Consider the following 23683-nt stretch of genomic DNA (forward strand, 5'->3'; position numbering starts at 1 on the left):
CATCGTTTCACCCTTTTCAACCTTAAATTAAACGAATTTCGAGTGAAATTCAATTAATGTGGCAGACTTATTGAATATGCCACTGATGTAGAAATTATGTAAAAATCACAAGTAAACAATAGTTATCCATACAATTTAAATAAATTGCTAGCGAAAAATAAAATGTTCCAAGAAAGTCTAATTGCATTGATTAGATAGATATAAAATAATCTAAACTAATCTCGTGTCTCTAGCCAGATTTTTAAAATTTTAAAAGTTTCTCCTTCCCGAGTTATAGTATCAATTTTAGACAATCTTCTTTCGATATATATTAGACCGTAACCGTATACATGTAATCTAAATGTTAAAATAAATAAATGGTGCCCCATCGATTATATTTTTTTTTGAAATTGGTTAAAAAAATTGAATTTAAAATCATGTAATTGAAATGGCCGATGCAAGTTGGTATATGTACTTAAATGCTATTTTTTTTTTACTTTGGCATGAAAATTTACTCAGTCGGGACATTACTCGTATTTTTTTATTAGGATAAGTCTTTTTAGGAAACAGCATGAATTTTTACAGTTTGTTTTTGTTTTTAGTTTTTGACTTGATACAAATTTATAGTGGTCCTAGTCTATAAGTTTACTTCAAACAAAAATTGTATGATTAGTAAATTAAATTTTGTAAGTGATTTACATATTTTTAAGTGTAATTACAATTTTGTAGTTAATCAAAATAAACAACAGTTGATCAGAAGGTACTTTTTTTTAAATTGTTAAACTCGAACTTCCTTTTGCATTAAAACAAAAACCTCTATTTCTATCAAATATATAAATATATACTTTACTTATATTTGGGACATCACTGACTAGGTATCTATTTGGTTCAAATCACTGTCTTAATATTCTTTTAGCCTTAATTTGTTTATAATTACATATATATATATATATATTATATAGTATGTATATACATCTACAAAAAAAATCTAATTAGATAATATATATATAATAATATATGTTGTTATGTGTTTTTGCTTAAAACACATTAATAGTTTCACTTATATCGGTGGGAAACAGATGCTTTAAAATAGCATAATAATGGAAGCCTGCTGCTAGAACAACAAACAAATGCCAGATAGCATGTGCCATTGGTATGATTCCATCAGACTTAAAAAATATTATTCCAACTATGTAAAAGAAGCCACCAAGTTTAAGCTCTGTCATGCCATTAAATTCTTGACCTGTAACGATTAAGACAATAGCAGGTCCCAACCCAATTAAAAGGTAGAAAAATGTCTCTAAACATTTATACCGTTCATGGAATATCTAGAAAAAAAAAAAACATAAACAATTTGAATACTCATTGGATTCTTAAAAAAAATAAAGAAAATTTACCTGTTGATAAGTTATTCCTAAAGCTGTCATTATCCAAATTATCCATTCTAAGGAAGCCAAAACAATTGAGTGTTGTGGATTCTCAAGTTGTAGCCAAGGAAAATATGATCCAGCAATAAATACATAGATCATAGCTCGATCACAGCGATGTAAAACATTTTTGAGTCCTCTATTTAAGAAAAAAAAAATTAATTTGTTATACAAAAATCAATTAAAAGTGATTATACCTTTTGCGATCACAGTAAAATGAGCAGTGGAAGAATGTGGATACACAAAATAAAAGACTCAGTGCTGTTCCATAAACCCACGCAACTAATAATTGTCCAGAAGTCTTTGATCTTTCAACTAGCTTCATTGCTGCCATTATAGACGGTACAACCCAAACTCCATGTGTTATACAATTGGCCATTTGTTCCACCTGAAATGAAAAGAGTTGGGTTCATATAAACGATATTATGTAAGATGGGAATATTTTGGTTATGATTTATTTCAACATATTATATTAATTTATTATATGACACAGTAAGGTAATTTAAGAGACTTAGTAATCATAAAGCACTCGTAGAAGGTCTTAAAAGAAGGAGATTTTGGGGCAGTTTTTTAAATAACACTGTTGCTTAAATATAGGCCAACGGAGTTGAAATTGTAACGTAAAGCTTATATTTATCAATTTATAATTTATTTAAAAATCTCCGCTGGATCAATATGAACAATACGGATTTGATGAGAGGGTTATTAGACTTGAAATAAATATGGTTTAACGAAAGTCATAAGTCAGGAATTTGGTAATGTATTGACTGTAGAATTCTTAAGACTTTTGTTTAGTAAAGCCAAGAGTAGATTATAATGCTTTAGTAGCTTCTAATTTTTGAACCATTTTCTAGGGCACATAAAGTTCTTGATATAAATTTCTTTGGGTGAGTCCTTGTGGATTGCACTTTAAGGAATTCAAGGTGTATGCAAAAAAATGGTTTGGAGGAAGATTTGAGTGATAAACTGTGCTTTCGAATAGCAAGCAAGGCTTTTTCACACCTCAATTACATGAATAATGAAATAGTCTTTCGATGACTTGAGAAAACAACCCCTACCCTAGAAAGCTAGAAGAGGGCAAATAAAAACTGTGATAGTTTGTCTGCACATTTTTTTTTTTTTTTTACTGAACCATTTTGTATACAATAGCGATAACATCAGGTTTTATTTAGCCTGGTGATAATCAATTGCTATTAATGTCCTATCATTGAATTCAAGTCACCTATTGAAGACAAAAAGTGGTTGTGAGATGTGAGATAAGTTTGAAATAGAAGTAAGGTCAGACAAGGCTGCATTATATCACCAGTATTGCTTCTAATTGTGATAAGAAATGTACTTGAAGCAGCTTTTATGATGACTGGAATTTAAGGAAATCAATGCATTCTAATCACAACAACACACATCTTCACTAAGCGAACGGAATACATTTCTAATTTCTAATTTTCATACATTTAATAGGGTTTAAGTGGCAAAGGAGTTCACAAAAAAAAAATAAAGTTACCTACATAAATGACTGAATTTTTAAGAAATTTAATGCATTTATTTATAATTACCTCTGTAGGAACATATGCGCATCCAGGTTTCGCCCTGCTGTTTTTCCATTTTATATTTTGAAGCTCTAATTTGATTGAAAGATTTGATTTTATCCATGATTTCCAAAAGTTTTTCAACAAATTATCAATAAATGAATATTTGTTTTGTATTTGTTGCATAAAATTGTCCATTTCTATATGTATTTTTAACGTGCTTTGGTATAAAAATTAAAAACCAAAACGAGGATTATAAATAGTGATTTTCAGAGCATTTTTAAGATGAGTAGGTGGTGTTGAGCTAGGATTTTTTTCTGAAAAGAAAAAAGAAAATTTTATTTAGGTAATTTTAGGACACATTTGTATACAAAAAAAAGTTTAATAAATAAATAAAGTACCGCGCACTTTGCATTTAAAAGACATTAGGACCTACAGGCATATATATGTACCTACATTATGTATTTAAAAATTATTATTATTAAAAAAAGAAAGGGTTAGGGGAATAACCTATTTTATTTTTAAAATTCAAAAAATTATATTAATACCTATACCTAGTTTTTTTTATTTTAACTTTTTTTTACCATTAAAGAAAAAAGGGACTACATAAATCTTTAAATTTAGCAAGTTTTAAAGAAATTTATAAAATATTTTTAGTCTTATAAAACTTCAATATGTATTATGCTTTCCATATTTAATTGAAAATGTTTGCATATTTTTATGAAGGAGATCATTTCTTTATACTATTTTACCTGAATTAAACTACATTCCTTCCTCCTCAGAAGTCCAAATCAAAAAAATTATTATTTTTTTTCACAAGTTCAAGAACAAACATGTGTCATTTGTATTGAAAGATGAGCCCCCTCTTATTTAAGCTTTTAATTTAAACTCTAAATAAAATAATACACGTTATTACTCTATTAATAATAAATTCTTGCTATATGTACTCTAGTTATTTCAGTAGTATTGTTTAGATAAAATAAATATATATACAAACAAAATTATATCATCACATTGAATGCACACTGCGGTTCATTCGATTATTTTTATTTATTTTTTTTTATATAGAATAAAATCCATATTTCGTTTTAATTTTTTTTAAGCCAACAAAGTTCTAAAGAAGAACTCTGTATTTATTACAATATAATAGATAGACATGTACCACCCTTTTTTCATCAGATTCATTAATTAAATTTAAAATTCTTTAAAAACATTTAACAAAAATTTTATTCCTTAATTTTACTAAGCGTAAATTGATATCATCGGATACCAAATGAAATAGGGTATTTTTTTACTTTTAACTCAGAATAATTTTAAAAAATATAATTTAAAAAATTTTTTTTTAACACGGTTTACGATTACACTTTTTACAAAATGTTGTTATTTTTATTTAATGTACCTAACCAAATGGTTCAGATTGTATTATGGTTGGTATATAGGTATATAGTAGGTAATAATTCAATTTAAACCATCAAGCAATCAGCACTGTCAATTTAAAAAGAAGGAAACTTAATACGATAAATGAATAATATTTTGTGTTTGGTTCTCATAAGTTTTCTCAAAATCAATAACATGACTACACAAACATATACATATTTCTATATGCTCACAGAGGTGATGATGGTACAGAAGATGCTAATGCAAATGATTTGCATAATAAACCTATCAATTTATATGTACAAATATAGAAATGTATGTTATTCATAAATCGGTGTTTCCAAGTGCAATTTATTTTGAAAACTTTCGAGTATATAGCATGTGGAACAATTTGAACGTTTTTTTTTTTTTCTTGATTAAATGATAGTTATTGCTGTAATTGCCTTTCATTTAATATTGCACGGTTGCTAGGGGTCAACTTTATTGCCGGAAAGCGTGACAAAGGCAGAAGGGTACAAATACACTGATAAGAATTTTATTTTCAGTATTGTAGTCTGGAATAGTAGATAGATATACAACAAAAGCTTTTGCTTTAGATTGTAATGTGTAAAGAATGCAATGGAGCATTTCGAGCAACTTGTTAATCAATATAATACAAAGTGATACTTAAGAAAATTTAAATCGACAGATACAAATGTGGATAATATGCAATAATGTATAATATACAGGGTGTTACCGATAGTTTATTTAACAAGCTTTTAAAAGTGAAGGATCTTGCCAGAAATTGAGTATTTAACATAGTCGTCTTTTTTTCCTAACGCAATAAGTCATGAAAATCAAAGTAAGCACGTTTTTGAGACGCGTTTGACGTTTTCTCATTCGTGTGTGGTAGGCGTCATCGTCAAACTCGTGAGTTGTTGGAAATTTGTAAACACGATGTTTGTTAAAATAATTAAGATTATTAAAAACGATAGCCTTTTTCAGGTAGGGCAAATAAGATGATTTGGATGGAAGGAGAATGGGAAAATTTGTATGAAACGTGAATTGTCTGCGGCCAAGATAGTTCGGTCAGTGAGGAAAAATCAGGAAAATCTAATGTCGTTTTCTTTCACTCTATTAAGGAGTACTCTAAATTTTTACTCCTTTTTCTGGAGTGAAAGAACATAATGAGAGTAATTTTTTTTTATGTAATTGTGTGTGTGACAAGGCAAAAATGGATAATTTCCTTGAAAAAAATAGTGATAACAGGCCTAAGGAAATCATTTTATGAATTGAAAAAAAAAAAAAATTAATATTAATAACATATAAAGCATAATACACGAAGACGGAAGGCGCAGAAATCATCTTCCAATTTCCTTTTGATTTTCGTTGCGGTGCGTCACGCGCTTCTACACGTATTATTTTTTTGAAGTCGCAAATTTGACAGTTATTTTCTTTGGTTTTATTTTGTTCTTGTTTTCATATGACGACTTCTACAGGAAGACGTAGACGCACGAGATGCACATAAGAACAAGAGAGAGAAAGATCGATTTCTCCTTTGCTCTTATGTGCATCTTGTGCGTCTACGTCTTCGTGTAGAAGCAGACTATGTATTTTAATTCCAAAAAAAAAGCACCATAATATACAAAAAAAAAAACAACTCCCGTGCGGGGTCTATGTGCAACGATAACTTTTGAATAAATTAAAAACGTTACTATACACGCAAATAATACACAACCCACAAAGCAGATTCCGCAGCCGACGAAATAAAATAGAGCAGAACAGCAAAAAAAAAAGAACAAGATCAAAGAGAAACGTCAAAAAGAGTCACACATTTTTTTACCGGAGACTCACGGTAGAAAATCTTCCTTCCTTTTTTTTCGAACTTTATTTCTCCTTTGCTCTTATGTGTGTCTCGCGCTTTGCGTTTTCGTGTAGAAGGGGACTTAGTTTTACTTTTGGTATATTTTTCATTATGCTTCTGATCGGTTTTTTCAGCCTAATTGACACACACCCTTAGTTTGATTTTACAATTGTAAAATAAAAATATCCCATCAACGCAGACAAAAATGGGATTTTTTTGTTATATGGCACAGGATTTTTTTTATTGATGAAGAACACTGGCGGAAAATTTTTTTTATTCGGTTTTCAATTTCATTTTGGAAAAAGTGAAGAATTAACGCAAAAATGGAAGAAATATATCTGACGGAATATAATACAGTAGAAAATATATTCATAATGGTTGTTTTCTGTTAATAACAAAAGAGTTTGAAAGAAAAACTTTTCGCATTTTTCAATTTTCAAACAAAATTTTAAAATGTCAAACTCCAAATTCATAAGTGTGTGTGCAAGTGCGTGTGCAAATCGGTGTAAATCTGACTAAAAATGTGGAGTAAATCCGGGGTACTCCGTAGTACTAAAATTACTCCGGAGTAATTTTTTTTTTACACTTTTGTGGCGTCAAAGAACACAAAACCTTCAAAAGTGCAAAAATAAGTACTAAAAGGGTACTCTCATTGGAGTGAAAGAAAACGACATAAATATTTTTAAAGATAAGTAAGTTCTAAGTATTAATCTCATGTCGTTTTCTTTCACTCCAATGAGAGTACCCTTTTAGTACTTATTTTTGCACTTTTGAAGGTTTTGTGTTCTTTGACGCCACAAAAGTGTAAAAAAAAATTACTCTGGAGTAATTTTAGTACTACGGAGTACCCCGGATTTACTCCACATTTTTAGTCAGATTTACACCGATTTGCACACGGACTTGCACACACACTCATAAATTTGAAGTTTGACATTTTAAAATTTTGTTTGAAAATTAAAAAATGCGAAAAGTTTTTCTTTCAAACTCTTTTGTTATTAACAAAAACAACCATTATGAATATATTTTCTACTGTTTTATATTCCGCCAGATATATTTCTTCCATTTTTTCGTTAATTCTTCGCTTTTTCCAAAATGAAATTGAAAACCGAATAAAAAAAATTTTCAGCCAGTGTTCTTCATCAATAAAAAAAAATCCTGTGCCTATAACAAAAAAATCCCATTTTTTTCTGCGTTGATGGGATATTTTTATTTTACAATATATAAAATCGAACTAAGGGTGTGTGTCAATTGCGCTGAAAAAACCGATCAGAAGCATAATGAAAAATATGAAAAATAGAGTAAAACTAAGTCCGCTTCTACACGAAGACGCAAAGCGCGAGACGCACATAAGAGCAAGGGAGAAATAAAATTCGAAAAAAAGGGAAGGAAGATTTTCTACCGTGAGTCTCCGGTAAAAAATTTTGTGACTCTTTTTGACGTTTTCCTTTGATCTTGTTCTTTTTTTTGCTGTTCTCCTTTATTTTATTTCGTCGGTTGCGGAATCTTCTTCGTGGGTCGTGTAGAAGCGTGTGACGCACCGAAACGAAAATCAAAAGGAAATTTGAAGATGATTTCTGTGCCTTGCGTCTTCGTGTAGAACCAGACTTATCAACGATATTATTTTTTTTTTTTTCAATTCATAAAATGTTTTCCCTAGGCCTGTTATCACTATTTTTTTCAAGGAAATTATCGATTTTAGCCTTGCCACAAACACAATTTAAAAAAAAATTACTCTCATTATGTTCTTTCACCCCAGAAAAAGGAGTAAAAATTTAGAGTACTCCTTAATAGAGTGAAAGAAAACGACATCAGTTTGCATATTGTTTGGTCTTGTCATTTTGAAAAACGCAAGTCTCATGTCGTTTTCCAAAATTATGGGAGTGAATCACTCCTTTTTTGTGTAATTTTGGAATTTGTTCACAACGAATTTGACAGGTGGAGTGATTTGACGTTTACTTTGCATGTGTTTGTAATACTAAATAATAAGTAAAATAATAACACAATCTTTTAATTCACTTTTATTGATTTTTTTACAATACTTTGTTGATTCTTTTTATAAATAAATATAATTTTCTTCACAAAAAAAATTAAAACAACCACCCAAGAATTTGACAAGTAGTCCATGAAGTAAAATGTATGAGTATTGGTAATCACTCCGTCACTCCTTCAAAATTTTGGGAGTGAAGAATTCACTCCAAAAATTCACTCCTTTTTCAATTTTGGAATTTGAAATCACTCCTTTCGGAGTGATTATATAGCTAGGAGTGTCACTCCTTGAATTTTGGAAAACGACATCAATATCGCGAAAACGAGAGGTATACTACTTTCAGAGTTACAGCACTAACAAAATTTACATTTTCAATGCAATACAGCGAAATGTCAATAGTAAAAGATTTTCTGAGTTTATAGTTCTTTCATTTGATAAAAATTTTACCTTTGCCAAATCAGCTTCGAAATGAGATAATTCCCCATTCGCCCAGTCAAGTAAGGGTTTAACCTCCGAATGAATAATAAGAGAAATTTTTTGTGCTTAATATCTTCGTTTTGGCATTCTATAACTTAGGTACAAATTTTAAATAAGATATTTATTTCCGAAAAAAGTTAAAACGATTTTGAAAATAGGAAAAAAACTGAAAGTGGTTAAAAATTGATGAAGCTTCATAAAATAGTAAAAAACTCAATCGAAATATTTGTAACGCTATATATTTGATTGATTTTGAATTTATTTTTTATATTTCCCTAAAAAAAACTCACAGACAGTTTAGCTTAGTTAGATAACTTGTGAAATAAATTTTAAAATCCCATGATTGTTTTCCAATATAAAAGTTAAATTTTAATTAAATAAGTTACATGGAGCTTATTTGATGAACGACAGAGTTGACAGCAAAATTGAATCATACATGGTCTTTTAATTACTAACTTTTAAGCTTTTGATTAAAATCAATTGAGTGGAATTTGTCTTAAGTTAAAATTGATACTTTATCAATTTTTGCTACCTATTAGTCACTCTATAGAAAAACGGAATTTCAAGAGTTTTTTTTTTTTGTTATTATTTATATTTTGTGTATTCAAAACATGTCATGTAAAAGTTACTTTTTCTTTCGTAACAGTCTTGAAGACGGAATAATGAAGAAAAATCAACAGCACTGCTTTAATAAATATGAGTTTCACAACTCACCCCATGAATAAATTTAATGTAAGTAATTTATTTAAACGCCCCAAAAATGTAAACTTCAATGAGAACAGAACATACGGAGATGTAAACTTATAATAATTATGTCTGAACTCTGAAGGTATAGAAGAAAATTAAATCAATAAATATATAATGAAGGCATGTATTTATTTTCTTTTTAAAAATTGTATGGTTAAATATTTTATCAAAATTGACAATGAACGACACAATTTAAATTAGCGTCCATATCGATCACAATTAAATAATATATATGGTCTCATATAAATCTTTATAATTGAACCCCAATAATTTAATGACAATAAATAATACCCTTGTTCAATAGTATCGATTACAGTATTTTTTTTTCTGTCTGTTTTATGATATTTGATAAGATCGATATCAAAAGAGTTTTAAGCATTTTGTTGAAGTGCTCATGGTTATTTATATAGATATGTACATGTAAGTATGTGAACCACTTGACTTGTAGATATGCCGACGTTAAAAAGTGTCAGGTGGTAGACAGAAGTAATAACAATAAATTACGATTACCATCTAGGTACTTGAGTATGTAATACGGAAGTTTTGTTTCCAACCATCATCACTTATTGATTGTCTCTATGGGTTTTTTTGTAAAAGATTTACATATATATTTTCTACATAAACATGAAAAATTGAACAATGACAATAATAATTAATGCAACTGAGTATAATTGTTAAAAAACCTATTCCGTTCATTTTTGCGATAAAGCCTTAATATTCTGGTTTTCCTGATCTTTTATTGAAAAATTGAGAAACAAAAAAACCGTCTAGTCATTTAAAACATCCTAAAGGACCTATTCCTATAGGTCCCAAAAAATTGCAGAGAACTGATATTTTGGTATGTTTTGAGGATATACAGGGTGATTCACAAGCATTATGCAAACAAATCTAGAGCGTACCGATTGAGTTGAGACAAGAAAAAAAAAACGTAGGAAGGGGGTCTATTCCCCTCCATTTAGTCGGGAGGAGCAATTTTCTAAAAAAAAAATGCTTAACCTGAAAAAAAAAATGTTAAAAATCAACAATTAAACTCACAATGATGTGCTATATTATTTTGCAAAGACAATAACTTTTTTCCTTTATTTTATTAAAAAAAACTGTTTAATGAAAATAAAACAGTTTCAATATGCAAAAGGTAACTTATTTCTTGTTCAAAACCCTTTAAAACTTCTTTCGATTGCATTTTTTTTGCTCGCTACTGTACATCTGAAAACATTTTTTATTATTGTATTTAAAAAAATATAAGGTTGTTATTAAACAAATTCATAAATACCAAGAGCTATTGTGGTATAGCCCACATAAACTGTTAAGATTCAAATGTTTCAAAACTCAAAAAAAAACTGGGGTGATAGCTGAAATGGGGGTTATTGGTACAAATAAAATTTTAAAAAACACTGAAATTTACATAGTTTGTTTTAAGTGATAGACGTTTTAATATATTTTTCAGATTCAATTTCTGCATTTCAATTAGTCATAAATTTACATGAATTATTCTATGAAAACACGTGACTTGCATCACGTTTTTTTCTATTGATAAAAAGTTCAGTAAAGTGATCAGTAAAGTTCTTAGTAACAACAAAAGAATTATAAATTGAAATACATTATGTACATTGTAAAAGCTTTTGAATATACGCTCTGTTGTTGTTTGAAAAAAAAAAAAAAAAAATAAGTACTATAACAATTTTTTTAATGCTTCGAAGAGATCAACATTGCAAAGCAGTCGGGAGCTTTCAGTGATTGAAATTTATTAAAAGACTACCGCTACTGTCTATACATGTTTATAAATAAAGAGTACCTCAAGGTTGATAGTATTTGCTCTATAGTCTATTTTTTCAAGTTCAATATCAACTTTTTTAGATAAAGCAATAAAATCAGTTTAAATTCAACTTGAGATAAAGCAATAAACAAAAATATAGCACAGACATTTTTTTCAGAAATTTTGTTTATAGATATGTAAACAAAATTTCCATTTCCCGGTAGCAATTGCCAATAAATAATGGTTGTTGTTGAATAAATAATGGTTTTGTCGACGAAAGGTGTTAACTTGGTTCAACCTTTTTTAGTGCCAATTAAAAATTAAAAAATAAGTTAAGATTTTGATTCATTTTAAGAAAACTATAAACTGCCCTTAAATTTTTAAATTCTTATGTATATAAAAAAAAAATAAAATTCTCTCTTTATTCGAATAAATAAGCTTCACTTAAATTAAATTAAAAGAATGTAGGAAGAAGTTTTTTTTTTATGCTTTATTCATAGGCAGATACAGTTCTACTCGTGTCAAACGCAACCTTATACGTAAAAGTATTTTTTTTATGAATGGCTATGAACAATGAATAAGTGTTTTAATGGCAATTGCTAAAAGTACCGAAATGAAAAAGAGAAATTTAAAGAAATAAAAAAAAAATTATTATATAAATAGTTGCAATTTATTTTAATTGATTATGATTGCTTAAAATACATTTCCCTACTTAAGTCTAGTTTGCGAAGGAGAAGCTACACTTTATCAAATGAACATAATGTTGGTACGTACGTAATATTCGGCGGTCTTAGTGGATATCTCGCTAAAATATAAACGTTCTTTTCATATCCGCATTTCAAAAATGTAAAATATTATTCCCAAGTTAATTGAGCTTTCTATTAAAATAGAATCTTAATCCAATTGCTATAAATATATATAATACATACATCGCCATCAACTTAAAAGAACATTTGAGGTTTAGTCATGAAGCCTTAAATACTCAAATATACCTAAACCTCGATTGTTTATTAATTTTAATGTACCTAAGTTCTAAAAAGTTTTTTTTTTTAATGTCACATCCGTAACGCAACTAAACTGAATATTGAAATGAATTAAAGTCTTTTGTTAAATTAATATAATACACGTGATTTAAAAGAATACAATGCATTTAATCTAATTTGGATTTTACTGATTTTCATATTCATAAAATAATGAATAAAAGTATCACACACCTGTAACCACAGAAAAGCTCATATATGTACGACAAAAATACAAATGTTGTATTTGATACTTTGGAATCGACAACTTTGTAATTATTTTCTTAATTCAAAATAGAACTACATTCATGCATAATTTTATCCACTTTATTTGTTTTTCTTTTCGCAATCTTTTTTATTGCTTTGTTTTGCTATTATTCTTAGCTCAATGAATAAGGGTTAAAGGTTTTCTATTTCTCTTCAACATTGTGAATTCTAAATCACAAACATAAGAAAGAAGGGAATAAATAAACTAAAACAAATAAGAATACATAAAAGCAGTTTCTTGTTTTTTTAACCCCAACATGGAAATGTGCGAATTGATCACACGAACTTTCGATCTTAGAGGGTTAGAAATTATTATTAAAAATAAAAAGAAAAACAAGTTTAGATAAAAAGAATGAAATATGCTTTACAAGGGAATTTTATTCAACTCAAACATTTGCATAAAAAACTAGATTTTTATCAAACTTCAGCTGGATATATATAAGTGATATAAGTATCCGCCATGTTCTTCCAAATAAAAAATGCAAGCAATCTTTTTTTTTCTCGTTATAAGGCAAGTCACCTAGGACTAAAAATTGGTTTTAGGTTGAAAAATTTGCAAGAAACACATATTTTTGGTGTGTTGTAGGGATAAATTATACAGTCGACTCCCTCTAAGTCAAACTCCCTCTCAGCCAAATTTCTCTCAAACTCGAAAATGTTTACAATTTTTATAAAAAAGTTTACAGTAAAAAGATTAAATTAATTCCTCTTAGTCGAATTTCAATCTAACTCGAACCAATTTTCATGTCCCATGAAAGTACGGCTTCGAGGGAGTCGACTGTATATATTTAATTAACTGGACTATATAGTTATTTTTAATATAGGTATTAACTTTTGAAATCATTTTTCCCTTCACTTTAAGATAATCCGATTAAAACTGCAATATAAAACGGATGTACTTTATAAATTGTACATTGCTTTGAATTTTATAGATTTGTATAAAAAATAAAATGCACGACTGTGGTCGCACGTACTTGCTCTTGTAGTTCAAACCTCTATATAATTTTTTTAAGAAATTTGGTTTATGTAGAAGAAGAGCCGATATGGAGGGTAATTCCATGAAAAAGTGGACACGAATTTTGAACAAATTATGCAGTCTTTTTTACTTTTTTTATTAGCAAATTTCTATTTACAAACGTCAACTCTTTTTGCAAGTTGCAAGAAGAGATTCTTTGTTGTATTCCCTTATGGATAGACATCAAATTCAGGGAGTTTAAATAATCTTAAAGCATTTTTATAGCATAAGCTTGCCAACAACAGAAGAATTTCAGATGAAAATGACGGAAAAACAAGGAAACTAAAAACATGATGAGTCTAATAGTGACGATGACAACACCCCCTCTTTATTGGTAAAATAAATTAACATTTAAGCAAGCTTCGTTACACAATATTCGATTTAAAAAAAAAATTGAGTGAAAATGCATCTTTTCTTTACATTTACAACTACAAATCACAGGTAACATGAGTTACCAAAATAATGTAACGTGAGTTACCTAAATATTTTAAAATTTTTCCTCGAAATATTGAAAAAATGTTTCGTTTTGTCACTTATATTAAAAGCTTGTAATTTTTTATGTATGGAATCTTCATTAAAAACAAATAAAGATTCTTAATTTCACATAAAAACTTCATACTGTCGGACTCTTAAAATTCGTGTCCGATTTTTGTAACGTGAGTTACCATCAAACTTTTATTTTTCCCAAGCAAATGTTAAAAATAAAGTAAATTTTTTTAATTAATTATGAAAGTAATAGTTATGCTCTATTCATGGATAGTAATTTCGTATCAATTTACGTTAAAATTGACAAAAAAAAAATTATTTATGTGTTGGAAATTTTTGTGAATGTAACGTGAGTTACCATGGAATTGCCCTGGAGACTAAATTTTTTAAAAATAATTTTTTTTTTTATTGTTATTTGACTTTTTTGAGTAAAACTAAAAATGCAGTTTTATGGGAACTCCTTTGAATATTACGTATGCAAAAATTAATCAAAATTGTTAGAGCCGTTTTCGAGAAAATTGCAATAACTAATTAAAGATTTAAGGGAAGAGCCGACATACATAGTGATTAAAAAAAAAACGGAAAAACCATATTTCCATTATCCGTATTACGCATTATCAGCATTACGTGTGTTAAATTTCATCAAAATCGTTAGAGCCGTTTTCGAGAAAATTGCAATAACTCAAAAATTTTGTATGGGACCTATACGTTCTAAGCGAGATATTAAAAAACAAAAAAAACCAACCTTGGAAATTACAAAAAAAACATCTATACCGAATTTCAAGAAAATTCCTCCACCCGTTTAGGCTGTAGCAGATGGACGCACAGACCGACGGACGTCATGACGAAAACCACTTTTTTGGACTTCTCTATCATCGTAATGTTAGTTTTGATTAAAACCTCGAAATTTTTTTTGACACAAAACCAATACTTGCCCTATTGAGCAAGTAAAAAATCATTTTGTAAAAAGAAAATAAACTTGTGTATTTTAAAATCAAATAAAATGCACGACTGGGTCGCACGAACTTTCTCTTAGGGTTAAAGTTGCTTAAATTTTTAAGACTTTTTATATAGAAATCTGGAAAAAAAAATAAAATTCGTTTAAAAAAAAATAAAATAAAATCTGAAATTAAATTGCCCTCCAAAACAAGTATGCAGTTTTAATTGATATATTAACATGCATTTTTAGAAAAAAAATTTTCAAAATCGTTAGAGCCGTTTTTTAAAAAACTAATTTTTTATGAATAATTTTTTGGAAAAAAAGTTGTAAAATAAAATTGGTATGCCATTTTGTAGAAATCACTAATCAACATCTAAAAACAAAATTTCAAAAAAATTAAATGTCCCGTTTTCGAAAATTTTATTTTTCAAAAAAGAATTTTCAAAATTTTTTTAAAAATCCAAAAATTATTTTTTTGGAAATTTTATTTTTGGTTTATATTTATATTATAAAAATGCTTCTTTACAAAAAGTTTCGTTGAAATCGAATAAGCAGTTTCGGATATAATCGGATTTGAAATAAACGGTTCTATGGCAGGTACCGTTAATAATGATTTTCAAAAAAAAATTTTTTTCATTGAAAGATAGATCTTAGCTTAAAAGTTACATTTGAATTTTTTAAACAAAATCGTTGGAGCCGTTTTTGAGATATTTGAATTTTATTAAAATCGGTATATGACAAGTACCGTTATTTTTGGTCCAAAAAAAATAATTCCAAAAACCCCTCTGGAGAGTCGCCAAATAACGCTACATACCAAGTTTGACATTAATCGGTCCATGCGTTTAGGCTGTAGCTCCTTATATAGACAGACAGACAGACAGACTGACAGACAGACAGACAGACAGACAGACGGACTTCCGGGACCCACTTTTTTGGCATTGTCTACCATCGTAATGTCATGGAAAAATGTTATCTCAACTTTTTTTTTTGTACGAATGCATAACTTGATATATAGTACCTATGTATATCGCAAGTAAAAATGTTACATAGGATAATTTTCAGTCTTTCATAAAAACTGCTTAAACAGTGGTAATGAATACGCCCCAATTTCTTATATATATTTTTTTACTGGTACTGAAAAACTATAACGGTGTTAAAGGAAGTAGAAATTTAAAAAAAAAAATCGTTTTATGAAACGTGTTTTTTTAATAACGGTATAATTTTTTGAGAAAATAATAGACTGAGAAAAAGAAACATTTCAAAAAAAATTTGTTTTAGAGAATTGTATGATCTACCAGCTTTGTACTCATAACTTTTCGATAGCTTTTCGAGTTTGGTAATGCAAAATAGAACATAGAAAGCGGATAAGAACACTTTGTGTCTTTCGTCAGAAAATCAAATAAACAAAAATCTAAATTGTGATTTTTCATACGGTTTTCAGTTTTCACCGTTTTCCAGAATCGATTTGTGCTGGCTGATTTAATTAAGCGTTGGAATATTGAAAACAGAACTGCTCACTAAAAAATTGAAAAGTGATTTTCCCTTTTGAAAAGGCGCTGTTCATTTGATACTGCATAACTCTAAGACGCAATCTTGATTGACACGTGGACTTTTGTAAACTTTTTTATTTTATTGCATTTCAAAACTCCGACTTGAATATTTTTCTGCAACAAAATGTTATTATGTGTTTAATAACAACGGATTCATAAACTTTAAAATACAAACACAACAAAAATTAGCTTTTAATTCATTTTCCGTATGCAAATAAAAAGAAAATAAACCTAACATGAACTCAAAGGAAAAACATTCGTCTGCTTTACAAATTTGAACCTGGCCCACACCTAGCCAAGTATTTTTATGAACTATGAAGTGATTATACAATTTACCACACATGCGACGTTCTTAAGTTTAAGCTTATTTCTTCTTCCAATCTATCTTCGTTCTATAATTAGAATCGATATTTATTTTTTTACATAAGGCACACTTCGTTTGCTTGAATATATTCTTACAATTCATATTATGTGGTTCATATGGAGAAAAATATTTCAACGAATTGCTCAGTTTTTATTTTGTTTTTGAAAACAAAAAAAGTAAAAAGAAATAATTCTAAATTGAAGACAATTTGAAATAGGAACAGAAATTCAATCAATTCGTCACTATAGACGCTCCTTTTGTATTAAAATTATAAGAAAATAACTAGCTTTGGTAGAGCCAAAATTTGTGGAATGTAACTCAAATAATCCTATTATCATCACAATTGATTTTCAAAATCCTCAATTGTCACCGTGAATCGTTTTCTTGACTTCTTAGTGCGAACGAGATCGTCAATACAGGGGTGAATACACTACATAACTTCGGCTCGTTTTAAACAGAAAATACTGTTTGACTTTTATTTTATATTTAAAAAATTTCTTTTTGAAATGGGAAAATTAAACTGAAAATATTACCAAGTTTAAATATTGTCACTTTTTGACGAAGTTCAAATCATTGATAGTTTTCTTAATATTAGAAATCATTTACATCATTTAATCATTCTTTTGGTGTCACGTGCAAAGTCCTTTAGTTGTCTTTTTTCTTCTTTTGTATGCAAATCAAAAGAAAATGATATATATAGCGCCTCCTCCTCCTCCTCTTTTTATACATTTTATAAATATTTAAATTTCCTTACCACCGCACAGATGTCAGTCAAAATTAAAATACATATCAGTAAATATAAAAAATAAGGCTTCTTTTCTAACATGTTTTTATATACCAATAACTATTTTTCATTACGGAACTATATTGTAATCGTACTCATGCATTTACTCGGTTTAAATAGAAATAAAAACAAAGAACCCCACTCGTAGACAAATAATAATATCCGACTCAACAAATTAGTCCTTGACCAAGACCAACAACTAAGTATTATGTTGGAATAAATAACTACCCACTTGTATGTAATATGCCACGTGCTTTGAATTTAAGCTGTTCTTCTTATTCAATCATTTACATGCCCTTTCTCATTGTCAATGTTGAGGCTTAGTTGAACGGAATGTTGGCCATTATTTTGCCTTTTCTTGCTTTTTGGTTAATTCGCTAAAGCTAATCTATTTATGTCTATAAAGTTTTCACAATGAAACTGTATCCTAAACAAACAATTCTAAAGGTACGACAAATCGAAAATTCTTACGAATTTTATTTTATGTTTATTACCATTTGAAAAACAAATTTCAATACTAGGATTTATGGCTTAGATAAAGAGAAAAATCGATTGGATCGTAACAGACACACGGAAGGGAGATGGAAACATTTTATTAAAATCCAACTTATTTTCTAAAGATACAAATACAAAACAAAAAACACAAATTTAGTTTTTGGCATTTTTCTCAATATTTTTGAGATTATGTTTAAAAATAAATCGAACTTTTAATTCTATAAATCTTATAAAACCTTGTTGTTTAAGGCTTTGACACTGGTCCATTAACGACAGTCATGACTATAAAGTACGAAAATGGATCTATGAAATATTGTCTGATTTACACATCAACAGTTCTCGTATTTCAGAATGTGTCAAAAAAAAAAAGATAAAAGTGAATGAATATATGTATATAAAAAGTTTAGCACTCTCGTTTGGGAACTCTGAGAACTGTCCGGAACTGGAATGTAAAACGAAACAAATTAAATCCATTGTTGTTGTTGTTATTTGCCTTAAGGTAAAACATTTTAAGCAATGCCTGAATCTCTTTTCAAACAAGCCACAAGTGTATTTGTTTTTCGTTGACCTTTAATATAAATTTAATGGTCCGTTTTATGTGTATACAGAGTGATGACACCAATTAATTACTACCGAACACTCAATTGAAATTCAACAGTTAAAACGCTCTGCAAAACTATGTATGGTAGAAAAGAAGGCAAAATAAATGTTTTATGATAGACGAATAGAATATTTATTTCATCAGAATAAAACAAGATTTTGTCAGTAATGGATTTTATAATTGTGTTTCCAAAAAACCTCAAAAATTACGTAACCCAATTCATTTGAATGCTTTTTTCATTTTTCTATTATAATAAAAGCTGGGTTCAACAGTCCAAATAAACTTATGTTCAGATGTTTCTTGATGCATAAAATCATCTGAATTTCTTGTGACATTAACTAAAAACTACATTTTTCATTTACTTGGATTTAAAAAAAAAACATTTATTTTTCTGGGGAAAATTAAAATAAATTAAGTGAAGGTGAATACAGTTTATTTACTAATATTTTCATTGAGATTACTTTAGGATTTGTTAAAAATTATGATATCTACGAATCACTTAGGCGCCGGTTATAGCGATCAGGAAAATGCATCAGGAAAAAAGAAACAGTATGAAATTAAATATCTTTTCCTAATCTCGTTTTTAGCGATCAGGAAAACTTACGTCATTTGACACACACAAAATCTACCTGCTCTCTTCTTTTCCTGATTTAAATACACACTTCGTATGCAGTGGAATAGGAAAAATTTGAAAAACTTCAGGGGAACGATTTGTTTCACTTTGTTTCAAATTTCAATCAGCTGGCACAAAAAATGAATTAGCTCCGTGAAGCCAGAACTGCGACCTCAAAATTTTTGAACCAAACTTGTTTAATTCGTTTGTCCATGTTTGACCACCCAAAACTTTCGTTTGTCAACCCTTCAAAAAATTTTAGAGCAAATTCTTTTTTTTTTATAGGAAGTCTCAAAAATGAAAAATCGTCTAAAACGCTCAAATTTTGAGATAGACGTAAACAACTGCAATCGTTTCTCCAGCTCGAGTTCTATACATACCAACACTCCGTTTAGGCGATATTCAAAAAACAAATTTTGCACTGAAAAATTGAAATCCACCTGAAATACCCAAAAATCAAATTTCAAAAATTCAAACTACTGTCGGTTGTCCACGATTTCTTTACGTATGTATACCAAAAATCATCGTTTGTCCACCCTCCGTTAAGAAGATACTCCAAGAACATTTTTTTGTATAGGAACTCTCATATCGTTTTTACTAAAATCCACAAAAAAATATTATTTTTTTCAAAAATTCAAACGGCCATCGTTTGTCCACCTCGATTAATGGATAAACATATACCAAAAATCATCGTTTTGATCAACTTAAGTTTAGGGTTTAGGTGATATTCAAAAAACAAATTTTCAAAATTCCCATAAGTACGCATATACCACAGTGTACCTCTACTGAAAATTAAAAAGTCCCAACAAATTATTTTTTTTTTCAAAATTTCAAACGGCAATCGTTTGTCCACCTCGAGAAATGGATACAAACAAAACATCATAGTTTGTCCACCCTCTGTTTAGGAGATATTCCAAAAAGAATTTTTTTATAGCAACTCTCAAAAAAGTACGCATACACCACAGTGTACCTCTACCGAAAATTAAAAAGTCCCAAAAAATTATTTTTTTTTTTTTTTTCAAAATTTCAAACGGCAATCGTTTGTCCACCTCGAGATACAATGGATACAAACAGAACCTCATCGTTTGTCCACCCTACGTTTAAAAGATATTCAAAAAACAAAATTTGTACTGAAAAATTCAAAGTTCCATAAAATCTCCAAAAATTACTTTTTTCAAAAGTTCAAATTTCTGTCGTTTTTCCACCTCGAGTTCTTTACGAATACCAAAAATCGTCGTTTGTCCACCCTACGTTTAGAAGATATTCAAAAAACAAGTTTTGTTCTGAAAAATCGAAAAAAAAAATTACGCATACACCACAGTGAAAATCTCAAAATCCCCAAAAATAATTTTTTTTTCAAAAATTCAAACGGCAATCGTTTGTCCACCTCGAGAAATGGATAAAAACAAAAAATCATCGTATTTTTTTTTTTCGATTTTTCAGTACAAAATTTGTTTTTTGAATATCTTCTAAACCTATGGTGGAGAAACGACGATTTTTAGTACACTTAAAGAACTCGAGGTGGAAAACGACAGCAGTTTGAATTTTTGATAAAAATTGATTTTTGAATTAGGCAAATTTGGTTCAAAAGTTTTGAGGTCGCAGTTCTGGCTTTACGGAGCTCCATAATGCCGAGTTTATCAAAAGATTCACAATAGACCTCAAATTTATAGCAGACACAGTTTACCAAACGTTTTGATACCTAGTCGATCACGGTAATACCGATTCATTATTTTGTTGATAAATATCAACCGTAATAGGGGCCTAGATAGTTGGGAACACTTATGCGCAACTATAAACCCGTTCACAAAAAGAAAGCAATTATGAACAAAATACATATTATTTAATTTCCAATCATAAGTACATATATAGTTTTTCATGTTTTAATTCTTAGTTCTATGGAATTGTGTATAAAATCCTACAATACTCCGATAGCGATAGCATTCAACTTAACTTCAACTCTTTGTTTTGTAAAAATCAAGGGGCACGGTAGTGCCCAGCCAAGTTCTCTAGCAACTTTGGCACTACACCCTTATTTACAGGAAACAACTCAGGCCATTTTCGACCCCCCCTCTAACTTCCACATCAAAGATGCTAGAAATTTCAAACTCGCTACATTTATTAAGCTTGTCAAAACCAAACTCCTCACAAAATTTCAGCCTTTTACGATGAGTAGTTTCTGAGATATAGGGCTTCAAAAATCGCAAAAACCGTAACTGACTGACTGACTGACTGACTCACTCACTCACTGACAGATCATCAAAATTATGGAGAACTTCCCGTTAACGTAGAAACTTGAAATTTTACACAGTGATAGGGCTTGTGGTGTATACAAAGGGAAAAATCCAAAATTTGAGATTTTCAATTCAGGGGGCGTGGCATCCGCCCATTTCCGCTGAATTATCATCAAATATTATAGAGCACTTCTGATTATCGTAGAATCTTGAAATTTGGTAGAATGGTAGAGATAGAGATGGTAGTTTATACAAAGGAAAAAATTTAAAGTTTGAGAATTTCAGCCAGGGGCGTGGCAACCTCCCATTTTCACTGAATTTTCATCAAATATAGAGATTTTCAATTATTCTACAGCCATACCTTGCAAAAATTAGTGAAATCACAACAAAAACATTACTGTTAAAAAAGGAGCCAAGTTCTCCTATGTTGAAATTATGCTGGCACAAAAAGTACTGAGATGTAAAAGTGTACCAAGTTCTAAAGTTTGGGTTCAAATTCGTATCAATAAAATTTTGATTGTTTAATTAAAAGAAAAATTGTCAAGAGAACAATCAAAATTTTATTGATACGAATTTGAACCCAAACTTTAGAACTTGGTACACTTTTACATCTCAGTACTTTTTGTGCCAGCATAATTTCAACATAGGATAACTTGGCTCCTTTTTTAACAGTAATGTTTTTGTTGTGATTTGTTTTTCATTAACAAGAAACCTACCTACAATTTTCTTGTTTTATCTAATGATCGGTGTTTGGTACTTGACTAACCAGTTCCAGTTCTTCATTTGCTTATTAGTAATAAAAATCTTACCTTATCTTACAATCTATGATAGTAAGAAATAGGTATTAGACAAAAATCGTATTATTTTGTAAAATCACTATTCAATACAAACCTTATCATAATTAAATAAAAAATTCTCAATAACCGATGCTGCAGAAGATGCTTCTCTATGGCAGTAGTGCTCGGTAAAATGTTGATGGAAGTTATCTTGTTTCGTTGTTGTTTTTGTTGTTTATTATATTAAAACAAGTTCAACGACATTGACATGACAAATTGTAATAAAATTCCCACTTTACGCTTTAGCTATTCGCAAATAGAAATCAAATTAAATTAAGCATGTGACAGTGACAGAAAACTAAAAAATCTGTAACTCGATATTTTGTATAACCAAAACACGCACTCACGTTTTCTTCTTTTGGAAGCCCAATTTTATTTATCAGTGGGATGGATTGTGTATATTATGTTGTCTGGCGCTCTTGAGACCAACACTTTTAAAAATCCATAATTTTATTTCAATTTAAATACATAAATATTACATAAGTAGACACGTTAATGTATTGAACAAGGAAATGAACTTATTATAAACTATCTCGTCATTTTTGTTTTTTTTTTACAAAATAAAATCTCTTTATTATTTTTGCTGGCTATGTGTTCGTTCAGGTGGTCGTGGTAGGTATACACTCTTATAGGATTTTTTTCTAAAACGTCGTATCAAATCGATTGATGATGATTCTCTATTAAAATAATTGTAAAAAATTATGATTGTTTTATTTTTAACTTGTTGTAGAGATAATGGAAGACAAACGACACGATAGTGTGATAGTATTTCTTTTTTGTTTGAGTTGAAAAATGTTGTGTGGGAAATAAGCAAGTGAATAAAATAAACTTTACAACGTATATCCACTCGAGTCGAAGGAATAAATAAATATTAACAAAAAAGCATAAACTATATTCCCGCGAAGCGAATACACTGAAACAAAACTTAAAATTGCGGAATGCGTACTGTGTCGTCTCGATTGAAACTGAACTGACCTCGCAAAGATAGATTGTTTAAAAAAAAAAATACAACACCACTTTAGCTAGCTGACAGAATCACTCAAGCAGGGCTCGGCTTTACTACGATTGAAGTAGATTTATTTCTATTTTTGGAAAAAAAAAATATAATCTACTCCCTACTACTCTTTTTTAAAATACAGTAGATGTCAAGTATAACGAATACCCGATATAGCGTATTTCGATATAACAAACGTTCTTAAAATTTACATTGAAATCTCTAAATAGCGAACAAAGGTCACCATTTGCTATTTTGACAACATTGAGGCAATCAACAAAAAGTGTAAAATGCAAAAATGCGTTTTATCCGTTTTTGAAGTACGTCACAAGAATAAAACTTTTGCACAATATTAATAATACTTAA

The 23683-nt window shown here is 29.1% G+C and overlaps 2 protein-coding genes across 4 annotated transcripts in view; both read right to left on the reverse strand.

Moving 5' to 3' along the window:
* Positions 1-23683, reverse strand: part of LOC129910454 (uncharacterized protein C9orf85 homolog) — a 189238-nt gene that overhangs the window by 91534 nt on the left and 74021 nt on the right. The window lies entirely within an intron of this gene.
* Positions 712-23309, reverse strand: LOC129910452 (monocyte to macrophage differentiation factor). 3 transcript variants are annotated; one of them, XM_055987851.1, is made up of 6 exons: positions 23158-23301; positions 22671-23000; positions 2960-3249; positions 1604-1794; positions 1377-1545; positions 712-1307 (listed from the first exon to the last, which is right to left on the reverse strand). In XM_055987851.1, the coding sequence occupies exons 3-6, from the start codon at positions 3128-3130 to the stop codon at positions 1017-1019; spliced, it is 822 nt and encodes a 273-aa protein (XP_055843826.1). In that variant the 5' UTR covers positions 3131-3249; positions 22671-23000; positions 23158-23301; the 3' UTR covers positions 712-1016. The 3 variants fall into 3 exon arrangements, with proteins under 3 accessions (XP_055843826.1, XP_055843825.1, XP_055843827.1); XM_055987850.1 differs by having other exon boundaries at positions 22671-23309; XM_055987852.1 differs by lacking the exons at positions 22671-23000; positions 23158-23301 and adding an exon at positions 3685-3705.

The sequence above is a fragment of the Episyrphus balteatus genome, chromosome 2 (assembly GCF_945859705.1).
Source record: "Episyrphus balteatus chromosome 2, idEpiBalt1.1, whole genome shotgun sequence".
Taxonomy (NCBI): Eukaryota; Metazoa; Arthropoda; class Insecta; order Diptera; family Syrphidae; genus Episyrphus; species Episyrphus balteatus.

Bases quoted from the DNA above. Each gene is read 5' to 3' on its own strand.
- LOC129910452 (XM_055987850.1), bottom strand. From the start codon at position 3,130: ATGGACAATTTTATGCAACAAATACAAAACAAATATTCATTTATTGAT. The intron at 1,546-1,603 runs GTATAATCACTT...TTTCTTAAATAG, and splicing joins TTTTACTGTGATCGCAAAAG to AGGACTCAAAAATGTTTTAC. The intron at 1,308-1,376 runs GTAAATTTTCTT...TTTTTTTTCTAG, and splicing joins TAGGAATAACTTATCAACAG to ATATTCCATGAACGGTATAA.